General features: G+C 53.8%; 2 protein-coding genes across 4 annotated transcripts in view; one reads left to right on the forward strand and one right to left on the reverse strand.

Annotated features, from left to right (window-relative positions):
• Positions 1-1,993: 1,993 nt before the first annotated feature.
• On the reverse strand, positions 1,994-3,817 carry LOC126960551 (uncharacterized). Its single transcript, XM_050800220.1, has one exon. It carries the CDS (start codon positions 3,443-3,445, stop codon positions 3,008-3,010), a length of 438 nt encoding a protein of 145 aa, XP_050656177.1. The 5' UTR covers positions 3,446-3,817; the 3' UTR covers positions 1,994-3,007.
• Positions 3,818-11,514: 7,697 nt separating this feature from the next.
• ERICH1 (glutamate rich 1) overlaps positions 11,515-14,127 on the forward strand; it is a 107,595-nt gene continuing 104,982 nt past the window's right edge. The window contains exon 1 of one of the 3 annotated variants that reach the window (XM_050800201.1): positions 11,515-11,645. In XM_050800201.1, the coding sequence (XP_050656158.1) occupies positions 11,624-11,645 (22 nt within the window). In that variant the 5' untranslated portion in view covers positions 11,515-11,623. The remainder of the gene's footprint in view (positions 11,646-14,127) is intronic. The other 2 variants (XM_050800202.1, XM_050800203.1) reach the window with 2 other exon arrangements.

Consider the following 14,127-nt stretch of genomic DNA (forward strand, 5'->3'; position numbering starts at 1 on the left):
AGACAATGATCAGTCAGATTCGCAGGTTACTTTGAAAATTTTTAACACAAGTTTACAGATGGGCTGGTTCCAAATGTTTATTCATTGTTTAAAATGGTTTATTTAAATTTTTTTCTTCTTTTCCTGCCGATACACACAATGTACCATATAAAAAACAGTACCTGAAGATGAACAAGCCTTTCCTTGCAACAAGAGCTTTAACATGGAAATGTTTGGAGAAACTAAAAACCCAAACATCCCACTTGCTTGTCAGGGACAGAAAAGTCAATTCAAAGCAAGAATATCCTGGTTTATGTAACTGAAAATCACGGGGTAATGATGGTTCAGGCATAACTTAGTTCACAGCTTCCAAGCGCGTCCTCAGGACCAAGCTCTCTGCATAACGGCCGCCCTTCTCCACAGACAGATGATGAAGGTGTCCTTTCCAGACAGGCCATCCCCACAAGACTGTGCACTGATGCCACAGCTCCAGGCCTTACACCTTTCCCGCCGTTTTTCCTAAAGCTTTCCCTTCCTAGAAAGTTCCCACTCTTCACTGATCCAGGTGCTCTTGAGAGGGAGCTAGGGCTCCAACCAGTCAGGGGCCACCTCTGCTGGGAAGAGGGGTCCACCAAGCCAACCCCATGAGGGGGCAGGTGTTCTCCAAGGGGAGCTTTCTGCTGCCTGGAAAGGCAAGCCTACGCTGAACTGCGAATACACCAGAGTCTGCACTAACGGGTCTGGAAAGCTCAACTCCTGAAGACCCACCAACAAATACAGACAGGACAGTTCCAGAACTAAGGCAACTAACATGCCACATGCAGACACTGCCAGCAAGTCAGGAGAGGTGCACGCCTTAGAGCAGCTGCAGCGGACACCCATCACCGGGATGCCAGAACAGCCAGGCACCTCTCCTGGAGCTGAGATTAAGGGCAAGGCCCATGACCTGAGGATTGGGAGAAGATTTTCATAGGCAGATGAAGTCAGTGCACAGAAGAATGACATGAAAAAAGAAAAACAGAGGTTTACAGATGAGCTTCTACTGCCTTTGCTGAGGAGATTAATTTGTTTATGCTATTAAGCCCTGGAGGGGAAAGGTGGCTACCAGCAGATGCAGGATTTAAACTGGAGTTTGCACACCCTACGACCCCACGCCTGGTCAACGCCAAAGCCCATCTGCTTACCTTCCCTAAAAATTAAAGTCTTTTGTCATGAACACACATCAAATCACCATGCTCAGTTTTTGTACACACAGGTACCTAGGAAACAACAAAACATATTTAAAAAGTTGGTGGTACTAGGAAGCCTGGTATGATGAAAACTACTTGGTAAAACTACGGTTAATTAAGAATAATTTTCAACTGCATAGAAAGTGAGCCCACTAACTTCCTGTATGGCAGCCTATAATTCTTTTATAACCAACATGCTGGCAATGCTCTAAATATGACTCCCATCTGGCCAAAATGATGAATCATAGCTATTTTTATTATATCCAATGAATGACCATGGAGCATCTGTCCTGAGGGTCAATAAATAGAATATTTAATTAACTTCATTTTAAAATCTATAATCAAAGTATATATCATTCAGTTCCTTGGATAACTGAGGAGTCATGAAGCTTTTCCTCAAATACGGCTATATAATAAAAAAATTTATAGCATTCCTTCAATTTTGACATTATGGAAGATAATGTCTTCAAAACAAAACAAAACAAAATCCTCTCACCCTTAAAAAGATATTAGAACACTTTAGTTTCAGAATTAGTTGAGTTCTGGGTACATAGAATCCAAGGTAATTTAAATTCCATGAAGCCTATTTTTGCTTTTATATTTAATTTGGAATTTCTACCAATTTCAAAACTGAAATAAGTAGACAAAAATAAGAGAAGCAATAGATTGCCACAGAAGGGCATGTACGTCACTGGGGAGAAATAATGTAATGTGATCTGAATTCTATAAAAATAAAAATCGAACTAACCCATTTAAATCACAAGTAACAAAAGGCATACAAAAAGTTGGTAAATAAATACATGTTTATTTCTGTCTTAAGCTGTACCACTTTGGACTATCGTAAGTGCAAAGTTCTTTCGAAGGATAACAAATACACATTGAATACTATGAAAAGTTGACTTAGAATGCTTATCTGAGAAAACATCTGTGCTGAGAAAACTTTACTTTTAATTACTTCATTCCATGAATTATTTGACATAGTACTCATTTTGCTTACAACGTTTATCCTTTAACCTGAAAATACAACATACAGATTTGACGTGGTAGCTCAACAGAGGAAGCCGTTCCATACCTCTCCGCTTTTACCCAAGAACAGGGGCGATCACCAAGGAGTGACAGCGAAGGGGCAGGAATGGCGCACAGAGGCAGGACGCGCCCCAGGTCATCACTGAGAGCAGATCCCACGCCCCTGAGCTGCCGCGGTGAAGATGCCTCAGGTGACCCAAGAGAGAACCCAGGACAGGGCCGGCTCTGGGTCACCTCTGTCCCTCTGCGTCCTCCCCGCCCAGATTGTGCTTGGACAGAATATTGCCTACAGCCTGCTCCCCGTGCTGCCAGATGTAGGGGATAAAATATTCTAATGTGTTCTCTTCCAAGCAATGAAAAAGTCACACCATCCAGAAGGAAATGGTACGCACACTCTACAATTACTATTGGAGCCAAATCTGTGAGTCACCCAGCTGCCGGCACAAGACAATTTGGCTACTGGAAAATCCTGATTAATGACATTTTTTTAAACCCAGAGTAACAACTTGACCTGCCAAGAATTACCATTTTTTCATCATTTCGCCATTTTTGGCCTTGGTTATCTATTACCTTTCTCAGAGAAAAGGAAGAAAGTAAAATGAAAATGGTGTAAGGTGCGTTCATCTCAGGCCAAAATGTGCTTTCCAAGGTGCGCTGGGGCCGGGGTTTAGCGCAGCCTCGCGACCTGGGGGAAGGGTCCTTGGAGAGCCTCCCGGACTTCCTCGGGCTACGCCGAGGTGCTGGGTTATTTCCCAACTGCAAACACAATTAATTCACCGGCTGTTGATAAGAGTCCTCCTGACAGCGCGGATCGCTGGGCTCCGCCAGGCGCTGGGACCGGGTCTCTGTCCGGGGCGCCCCCGCCCGACCCCGCCGGGGGTCCTCGCCTTCGCGTCACCGGAGCTGCCTCCAGCCTCGAGTCCGGGATGATGGGAGAAGCGGCGGCGCTTTGGAGGATATTTCCAGCTCCCAAACCCCCCACAGCCCAGGCTGGCCGAGTTCATCCACACGAAGGATAAATTCACTGCTGATCGCTTTATCTTTAATCGATACAAGACCGGCGCCGCCGATAAGTCACGAATTCCCAATTCCAAGCCGTGGCCGGGATCGCCATTCACCAGCGGCGGCGGCGGCGTCGCGCAGGGGCGGGAAGGACCCGGGCTCCAAGCGCGTAGGGCCCGGACCCGGGGCCGCGAGTTTCCGACACGCATCGCAGACCCGCCGCGCGCCCTCGCCCCCGCGCCCGCTCTGCACCTGAGAACCTCCGCTGTCCCGGGGCTCCGCCTTCTCGCCGGCGCCCACCTCGCCCAACTATCTTTCCTCGAGGCCCCTCCCCGGGTTCCCAGGTCCAGCCTGCTCCGAAGCCTCCGGCACCACACACGCCGCGCGCGGAGGGAGGGCCGGGCGGGGAGAGGTGTCCAGTCCAGTCCAGCCCAGCCCAGCCCAGCCCAGCCCCACCTGGGCGCGCAGGCAGAGGAGCCGGCGCCCGCCGCCTCCCAGCCCTCCGCGCAGAGCTGTAATAATTACATCCTCATTATTTCTCCTGCAATCGTTAGCGAAGGAGCCGGAGAACAGCAACAGCCGCTGCCGGGGGAGGCTTAGTTACAAAACCCTGCGCTGGGTAGCGCCTCGCTTAGCAACCACCCCTAAAAAAGCCCCCGTGCTCCTCGCTCGCACTTGGAGAGCCGGGCGGCGGCCACCCCCTCGCTGCGCGAACCCTCCACCCCGCCTGGTCTCGGCAGCCGCGGCCGCCCGGCACAAGGGGCCCCTCCTGGCCGCCCCCGCCCCCGCGAGCCCCCGCGCGCGCAGCCCAGCCTGACACCCTTCATTCATTCCCGGTCCCCGTCGGCGTTTCCATCCGGGCTTGGGGGGAGGGGGAGGCAGTCCGCTGCCCGCCGCCCCCACTCGCTCGCAGCTGTCCCACCGGAGGTAGGCGCGTAGTCCCTGGCCCGCCGGCGCTTCCCAGGCTGTGCCCCCTCCACGAACGGAGAATTTCACACCTCCGCGGCCCCGTGGGCTCCCGCACCCCCGGAGCCCAGGGTCCCGGCATCCCCGAGCGCGGCCAGAGATGCGGGGAGCCCGGCGAGGAGCGCAACGCGCGACCCCCGAGCACAGGCTGTCCCTGGGGTCGCCGGCGCTCCGGCCCTGGCGGGCGGCACGACCCTCGCTCGCCCCCGCCCCCAACCCTGACGCCCTCGCTGCGTCCCCGCGGTTCCAACACGCCGCCCCCTCCCCGCCTCGACGGCTCTCGCAGCCCCGCGCCCGGCTTCTCGCGCCCAGCTCCCTGCGGCCCCCGGTGGCTCGCACCTTCCTCAGCGCGGACATCCTCGGACGCTCCGAGCTCAGCAGGTGCGGGGCGACATGGCGAAGCGGCCCCTCCTCAGGCCGGCGGCTCCCGGGGCTCGCGGGTCGGGGTCCGTGCGTCCGTCCGCGGTCCGTCTGTCCGTCCACCGCCGCCGCCGCGCGCTCAGACAGCGCTCGAGCCCGGCGCACGGTCGGTCCTCACGGCCGGCGCCTGCGCACTCGGCGCCCGGGGAGGCACCGGCGCACTGGGGGGCGGCCGGCGCGCGGCTGCATCTGGGGAAGGGCCCGGCTCGGGGAGCGCGCGGACAGCCCGGCCCCAACTGTTGCGCGGGGCGCGCGGGTCACCTGGGGACGGCGCGGGGCTCCCGGCGGGAAAGCAGCGGCCTCCACCGCGGCGCGCGCGGGCGACGCTCACCGCGCCCGAAAGTTAGCGGGGGACCCGGTCACACCCGTCGACCCCGGGCAGGGTCAGCCTTTCTGGACCGCGGTTAGGGACGCGCCGGCGTTTTGTGCAAGGGACTCGCGCTCCGGTTCGAGTCGGCTCGGCTCCCAGTGGGGCTCGCGGGGCAGAGGGGACGTGGGGCGAGGGAGGCGCGGGCGCTTGCGAGGATCTCACTGCGAGGTGCGGCCGCCGCGTGGGTGCTGGAGGCGGAACCTCCCCCGGTTTCCACAGGCGGGCTCCGCTGAGGTGGGTGTGCGGCGGCGGCTTCACGGGGACCCACCGGGGGCGCCCCGAGAACCTGGGTCCGGACGCAGGGAGCGCCCTTGGAGGGGGCCCGCCGCCTGGGTTTGCTGTGAGCGGCGTATGGACGACAGAGCCGAGGAAAAGGGAAAATCGACCCGGAGAAGTGGTGTTGACAACCACAGCAGCCGGGAAGATCAGCCACCCTGGCCACGTGTGGACGGACCCTCGCCAGGGTCATGGGTTTGCCCTTCCAGGAGCGGAACGCGGGAGCGAGACGCGCTGGCATGGGGGTCCCTGGGCGGTCACCGACCCTGGGCAAGTCTCGCAGTCCCAGTTTAACGTAAATGCAGAAATGGATTTCTGCTTTCCACCTGCGTGGCTATGGCATTTAAATGAGATAAAAGATGCGAAAACAAACCGCATAGAAAGACGGATGGGAGTTAGAATGAAATCAGGTCATCCAAAATACTTGGAATGGACAAACCCATCTTTTCCAGAAATTCCAAGATCTTTAAACCAGGCTCTGTAAGAATTTCCCGTATAGTTGATCACCCAAATATTCATCAGTTGCAGTGTATTTTCAAGGCAGAGTGCTAAACGATGAGGGGGTAGCAAGGTGAATGGAAGAAAGAAGTACAGCCGCTGTCCATTTCTCCTAAATGTTTCCCGAATCCATCAGTGGTCTCCACTGGATTCAGAGCCCAAACCTCAACCTGGGAGAGAGTCCAGGTCAATTTATTTTCATTTCACAATTTACTTTCCCTTTGCTTTCCTCCCCGGCATTTCGTCCCCATCCCTTCACATTTTTTAAAAGAATCTATTCTTTCATGCAACAGCAACAAGAAAATCACACAAATCTACTGACGGCCTCTCCTGTGTTCTTAGTGTGTGAGCAGTACAGAAAGCCACGGTCGCCGGCCCCACGAAGCCTTCTGTCTAGAGAGGGGTCCACCCAGAAGTTACCCAAGGAACAATTACAAGTTATAATTACTTCTCTGAAGGAAACATATGGAGTGTTATTGGTGAATGTGAAAACGGCAACGAATATGGTTTGTGACATCAGGAAAGAACTTTTTGAGGATGTCGTTACTAAATCTTCCCCTGGGTTCTCCCACAAGCAGGTTTTGAGATGTGGATTTGGGTGCAGGTAGTTCATTTTGGAGATCGATCCCAGGAAACTAGAGGAAGTCGGGAGAGAGAGGCAGGGCAGGAGGGGACGTCCTGGAGGCTGCGGTGACACCAGGCTGCTCCTGTCGGCACTGGGGCCCCGTCCTGCTGGGGGTGGTCTAAGAGGAGCAGCTTGGAGTGCACGTCAGCATAGGAAGGCTGGACAGCTTTTCAGCTTCTAGGTACCAGTGACTGAGGGCTGCTCCTCACCCACACACCCTGCTCCCCCAGCTGAGCACCTCCCAAAGCTTCAAAGAAAGTCCAGAGGCCAACCAGCAAGGAAGTGCACCGGAACCTGAGAGCACAGTGAGGGTGGCGTCAGAGGTAGCCTCTGCCATGGCCCTGGGAACAGGATTTAGGGAGATAAGTGCAGGCCTGAAGACCTGGGGAGATAGAAGGACTTGCTGTTTTTGTTTGTTTGTTTTTTCAGACGGAGTCTCACTCTGTCACCAGGCTGGAGTGCAATGGCACGATCTCAGCTCACTGAAACCTCTACTTCCTGGTTCAAGCGATTCTCCTGCCTCAACCTCCTAACTGGATTACAGGTGTGCACCACCACGCCCAGCAAATTTTTTTTTTTTTTGGTATTTTTAGTAGAGACGGGGTTTCATCATGTTGGCCAGGATTGTCTCGATCTCCTGACCTCGTGATCCACCCACCTTGGCCTCCCAAAGTACAGGCGTGAGCCACTGTGCCTGGCCTTTTTTTTTTTTTTCCAAGACAGGGTCTCACCACTCCTGTTGTCCAGGCTGGAATACAGTGGTGCTGTCATGGCTCACTGCAGCCTCAACTTCCCTGACTCAGGTGATTCTCCCACCTCAGCCTTCTGAGTAGCTGAGACTACAGGTGTGCACCACCATGCCTGGCTAACTTCTAGTATTTTTAGTAGACACGGGGGCTTGTTACGTTGCCCAGACTGGTCTCCAACTCTTGGGCTCAAGTGATTCTCCTGCCTCCGCCTCCCAAAGTGCTAGGATGACAGGCATGAGCCACCATGCCTGGCCACATTTTCCTTTAACTGAACAGTCAGAATAATTGAAACTGAGGGAGAAAAGAAGGACAACATGATCGTGACTGGAGAAAAACTCAAGGTTGTCTTTCAGGACATTTTAAGGGCTTTGATTTGTATCCTCTATACAATGAATTATGATGTAGGATTTTGAGCAGGGCAGAGATTTTCTTCATAGACGATCATGTCATTTGCAGACAAAACTTTTATTTCTCCCTTCCCAATCTGTATACCTTGTTTACTTTTCTTGTCTCATTGCATTGGCCAGGACTTCTAGTGTGACAGTGAGAAGCAGTGGTGAGAGGGGGAGCCTTGCCTTCTTCCTGATCTTAGGGGGAAAAGCTTCTAGTTTCTCACTATTTAGTATGCTGTGAGCTCTAGGGTTTTTGTAGGTGTCCCTTATCAAACTGAAGAAGTTACCCTCTAATCATAGTTGGCTGAAGGTGTTTGGGTTTTTTTTTGTTTTGTTTTGTTTTTTTTGAGATGGAGTCTCGCTCTGTTGCCCAGGCTGGAGTGCAGTGGCCAGATCTCAGCTCACTGCAAGCTCTGCCTCCCGGGTTTACGCCATTCTCCTGCCTCAGCCTCCCGAGTAGCTGGGACTATGGGCGCCCGCCACCTCGCCCGGCTAGTTTTTTGTATTTTTTAGTAGAGACGGGGTTTCACCAGGTTAGCCAGGATGGTCTCGATCTCCTGACCTCGTGATCCGCCCGTCTCGGCCTCCCAAAGTGCTGGGATTACAGGCTTGAGCCACCGCACCCAGCCTGGTGTTTGGGTTTGAAATCATGAATGGGTGTTGGATTTTGTCAAATGCTTTGTCTGCATCTATTGATGTGATTGTGCGGTTTTTCTTCCCTATCCTGTTGCTGCGATGGCCCACATGCAGTGGCTTTTAAATGGCAGATTTTAAAATGACCATTTTGGCTGCCATAAGAAGAGATGGCAGTAGGGTGGGAGTGAGGAACTAGAGTGGAATTGGGGAGATCAATTTAAAAATGCTCGGAGAAATCCTGGGATTGCGGAGATCAACCTAAAACAGGCTGGAGAAATCCTAGTGACAAATGATGAAGACACAAACTCAGCAGTGGAAGTAAGATGCGTTGCAAGCAGAATGCGCTTGATGTGATTTTTCTGGATGGGTTATTCAGGAAGAGAGGAAGAGGAGAGTCACCAGTGACTCCCAAGTTTGGCCCAGCAATTGGATGACACTTCTGGGAGGCCTTAGCGTGTTACATGCTTACTGAGAAGTGTGTGTTGGGGCTGGGGACATGGATGCCTTGGGGACTTTGACAGGAGCAGGTGCAGTGGAATGGTGGAGAGAAAAGATGGACGGGGTCACAGAGTCCATGGAAGACTTCACAGTGGAGACTGGCTTTGTGGTCAACGATTTCAGCCAGTTTGGGTGTGGGAGAGATTGAAGAAACAGGGCTGGAGAAAAATACAGATTTCCTGGGAGGATTTTGTTATGGGGGAGTCCACAGTGGGCTTGAGTGCTGTTGAGAATGATGAAGTGGAGAACAAGTTCAAGATGCAGCCTCATTACAGGGATTATTTCCCCTCCTGCATCACCCATTTTCAATGGCAACTTGATCAGGTCAAATTCTCTCATTCTCTCTCTCTCACTCTCGCTCTTGCTCTGTGTGTGTGTGTGTGTGTGTGTGTATGTGTGTGTTCTGTCTTCAGAAACCCTCCAGCTATTGCCTTATTTGCATGATCCCACCAGAGAATGGTGTACAGTCAATGTCTAACTTTTCCTTGAAATTCTGTGAATTTCCATCAAGCTTCTGCTTCTACCACTTCAACAAAATTCCTGTAACCAAGATCACTGATGGCCCCTGCCCTTGACAAATGCAACCGTCCTGCTCTTGCTTCATCCACATCATTGGAGACAAATGGTTTGTTCTTTGACTTGGCTTCAGGACCTTCCTTTTCTCCCTGGCCACCCTTCATGTGCCACAGCTGGGGCCCCTCATCTCCCCACCTCTCAAAGGCCAGAGCCCCTCGGGGCTTATTCCTTGAACCACTTTCTAAAGTTCATGCCTGCTCCTTTCATGACCTCATATGCTTACTCATCTTATGAGCACCTCAAACTTGACCTGTCTAAAACTGCACACTACCACCAAACGAAGATCCCCCAGAAAGCTCTCCACCTCCTCAGTACAACTCCAGCCTTCCAGCTTCCAAATGAAAAACTTATAGCCATTCTACATTTCTCCTTTTCTGTCATAGCTCAATTTGATCAATCGGAAAATCTCTTTGGCTTTACCTTAAAACACATCCACAATCCAACTAGCGCCCCCGACTCAGAACCTCCAGTGCCACCATTTGGACGTGAGCTGTCAGCATCTCTTACTGCAGCAGATGAAATCTCCACGCTTCCTTCCACGCAACTCTATTCCTACCACAAGGCTAAATGACTTCTTTAAAGTGTACATCAGGCTGCACACAGTGGCTCAGGCATGTAATCCCAGCACATTGGGAGGCTGAAGTGGGAGGGTTGCTGGAGGCCAGGAGCTGGAGGCTGTAGTGAGCTGTGATGGCACCACTGCACTCCAGCCTGGGCCAGAGTGAGACACTGTCTACCCCAAAAAGAAAGAAAGTGCATCAGATCATTTCACCCCTTTGCTCTATATCGTGTAACAGCTTTCCACCCTGCTTCTTGGAACATGCCAAGTTATCAGGCTCCCTGCAGACCCTGCTCGGGCCTAGGTCTCCTTTCCTCCTGTTCTGAGCTCCCCTTATCCTGGCCTTGCTTCTGGTCCCCAAACTCAAACAGGGCAACCGTTCTCCTGGGACATCATTTCCCTCCTGTGGGCTCTGTTTCCCTGGGTTGCTCCCTGGTCTTGCTCCCTCACCTACCTCAAGCCCACGCCCATCACTCTCCAGTTAGGCCCTACCAGCTTCATTTTCCTCCAAAACACTCATCTCCGTGGGTTTCTCTCCTGAGACAGCCCACATGAGGAACAGCACCTGGCACACACTTGGGAAATGTTTTGGAAGAAATGAATTCAAGAAAGAGGGTCCTGAGGGGGTGGAGCAGAGTGCAGAGGCCCTCAAAGCTGGACAGGGAGCCAAGATGGGGTCGGGCAAGTCGGGGTGACGTGGGGGCCGCTGCTCTGGCCACTCCCTGTGTCCCACAGGTGCCTGGGGACCAGGTCACTGCCCTGGCCACTCCCCATGTCCGCAGGTGCCTGGGGCCCAGGGGCACCATCCTGACCACTCCCTGTGTTCTGCAGGTGCCTGGGGGTTGGGGTCACCGCCCTGGCCACTCCCGTGTCCAGCAGGTGTCTGGGGGCCGGGGGCACCATCCTGACCACTCCCTGTGTTCTGCAGGTGCCTGGGGGTTGGGGTCACCGCCCTGGCCACTCCTGTGTCCAGCAGGTGTCTGGGGGCCGGGGGCATCACCCTGGCCATTCTCTGCATCCTGCAGGTGCCTGAAGTCCAGGGACACCGCCCTGGCCATTCCTCGTATCTTGCAGGTGCCTGGGGGCCGGGGTCACCGCCCTGGCCACTCCTGTGTCCAGCAGGTGTCTGGGGGCCAGGGACACCGCCTGACCACTCCTTGTGTCCAGCAGGTGCCTGGGGGCTGAAAGTCACCGCCCTGGCCACTCCCTGTATCCTCCAGGTGCCTGGGGGCTGGGGTTACAGCCCTGGCCACTCCCCGTGTCTCGCAGGTGCCTGGAGACCGGCGACACCGCCCTAGCCACTCCCTGTATCCTGCAGGTGCCTTGGGGCCGGGGGCACTGCCCTGGCCACTCCCGTGTCCGTCAGGCGCCTAGGGGCGAAGCGGGGACTGCGGATCCGCAGGTGCACGCGTGGGGCTGGGGGTGGGCGCGTCTCCTCTGGGGCTCTCCGCTCCCCTCTTCTCCACAGCGTCCTTCCTAGCGTTCGCCCCCAGAATTCCGCCACCGCGTAGAGCAGGCGCAACCAGCGCCCCCACAGCGTCCTCAGGCTCCCCAGAGCCCGCGCCGACGCCCCCGCAGCCCTCCCTCCGCGCACGCTCCGCAGCAAGGCTCCCAGAGGCGGGTCTGGAGCCTCGCGACACACCCACAGACTCGATTTCAGCCAATCCACGGCCGTGTTGTAGCTGACTGACAGCCCGTGTCAGGGTCCCGTATTCGGATTGGGCAGTCCTGCTGTTGTGGGCGGGCCCAGGAGGGCGGAACCCGGAAGGCAGGGGGCTTAGGTCGGGCCCGAGAGCGGTGGATTGAGGTCCGCGGCCGGGTCATGGCGGCGCACAGGAAGCACGGTAGGTGGGGGTGGTGCGTAGGCTTTCTGCCCGGACGCCAGACCCGGCTCTCGGCTCAGACCGCAGTATTGACTCGGGACCCCGACCTCGGCCCCTCTGCAGGCCCCACCCCAAACCTGGACCAACTCTCCACCTCCACCCCAGTCCCTACCCATCCCCCGCTCTTACCCCAGACCCCGACCCCGGACCGCGGCCCACCCCTCGCCCATGTTGTTCCTTGTATAGCTGCTGGTCGGGCCGGCCTTGCCAGGCCCCATCTGGTGTCTGGGGACTTGGGCGGGGGCGAGCCCAGCCAGGGGTTTGTGTTCTTAGCAGAGCCCCTGTCGGTGAGTGAGTAAGGGCCGCTCAGCTCTTCAGAGGGGTCCTAGCCCGGGGCTCCGGCAGCCTCACCAAAAAGTACAGCAGAAGTTCCCTGAGCCACTGTGTCCTCATCTGAGAGAAGTAGGTCGTGGCGTTTACCTTCAGTGGACCTAAGGTGTGGGGCGCATCCTAGTGCTTATGAAATTCTGTGATAGTATTAGGCAGTACCAAAGACAGGAGCAGACTAATGCAATTGGTCAACCTGGCCATGCCTTAGAACGGAAGTGTTAGAAAATAAAGCGTGCTCCTTCCTCCTGCAGACCCCAGCTCATTACCCTCACCCTGTAATCATCATTATAATGAAAAGAGTGGCGGTTTTTGACATGAATCTCGTGTTACTTGGATTCAGACGCTGATGAATTTTTTTCCTTCTCTATGTTTAAAACTGGTATTTTTCTCTTTGAAATGAAAAGATAGTGGCAAACTGTAGTACGAAACAATTGCTTACAAATAAAAAATTTCTCAGTGAGGCAGAATGTGGAGGAAAATATGTTCTCAAGTCTTCCTTTTTAGGGAAACACTGCCCTTGGGCTTCCCCCTCTCCTTCAGGGCCAGGGAATTGTCACCTGATCAGCTCACAGGTTAAAAATGACCTCACAGTTTTTAAGCAGTCAGATGTTAGGCTCTAAAATGGACATTCACATATGTTAATGAGCACCAGAACTACCTTGTTCATGACCCTCTCCTGGAAGCAGGGCTGGCAGGCTGTGAATTCAGTGTCGAGGTTCTTAGGAGCAGACCTGACGGTGAACTGCCTGCAAAGCTGTCCCTGCCTTCGTGGTGGGGGGCTTCTTGCTACTGCGGGTTTTCTTCTCGTTTTAAACCATAGCACGTTCTTCTCTTACATTCTTTCAAATGTTTGCAACTCTTCTAAGCTTGCAAAAAAAATGTTTTTGTCTATTCAAGAAATTATAGCATCTGTAATGTACCTAATCAACTTAAAAAAAACCTTTCTCCACTCACTAAATTAAAGTGAATGGAAGTTGTTTTAGTCATTCACTAATCATCTTCCCTTGAAACGGCCTTTTTTTCAAACTATTGGATATGTGACAGAATGGTCAAGTAAATTTAGGTTGTTTAAGGACATTGTGGTTGGAAGGATGGGTTAATAAATCCCAAAAGTATAACATGTAGCTGGGAGAGAAAATATTAGTTTTCTGTGTGTCTTCCTCGAGATCGTCTGAATAGCCCATCGGCTGAGTGGCAATTAGGCTCTGAGAGGCACTGAAGGGAGGATTTAGCTGGAATAAAACTTCCCAGCATTTGTGATCTGATGGAGCAGGAAACTGGGGTATGCTTGCGCCGAGTGTGCCTCGGGAGGAGGGGATGGAGACACCCGCTTGCAGGAACGTCTCTTTTCCTGTGGTCCAGCTCAGGGTCGTGGGGTGGTTGCAGATGGGGGTTGGGCACCATTGTTGATGGTGGGAGAGGAGGCAGGTGCCACGAGGCGCAGGTGTGCCTTCCTGGAGCGGACCCCACACAGAACTCTGACTTGGCGTCGTTTTTTCACCGCAGGGTGTTGGCCGAGCGTCTGCTGAGTGTGGCAGAGCCCCTCAGGCCCTGGCTGCAGCAGCGGATCAGGCACGGTATCCTTCCCTCCCCGAGCTAAGTGAAGCTCTGCTGTGCTTTGAGGCTGTGCTTGGGGTTAGGGCAGTGCTTGCTGACAGAGGACACATCCAGGGGCCCATACTTTCCCCTGCTCGGCTCTGGCACAGACCAAGAAACATGAGGTGGAAAGGTTGGCGGTCAGGCTAAACGGTGATTCTAAGCATTTTTTTTTCCTGGAAGTAGACTGTTTTTGCTAGGCAATGTAACCTGTTAATGAGACAGTTTCCCTGTAACAATGTGTAGCAAAGCTCCGCAGGATTAATGGGAAGAATGTGTTGCCTTTGAAGCAGCACCACTTGAGTACAAATTTGTCAAATGTGCTCTATGTTATGCTGGTGTAAGTAGAGCACTAGAGGATGTTTCTTGGGCCTACTTTGCAAGCCTGAGAGGTGCTGTGCAGCTCTGACCATGAACCGCTCTCCTAACTGAAAAGGATCCCAGGAAGGGGAAGGGCACTGTGGCCTCCATTCTACCCAGGGAGATTGGGTGAATATCTGGCGTGTAATTAAGTGCT

The sequence above is a fragment of the Macaca thibetana genome, chromosome 8, assembly GCF_024542745.1.
Source record: "Macaca thibetana thibetana isolate TM-01 chromosome 8, ASM2454274v1, whole genome shotgun sequence".
Lineage (NCBI taxonomy): Eukaryota > Metazoa > Chordata > Mammalia > Primates > Cercopithecidae > Macaca > Macaca thibetana.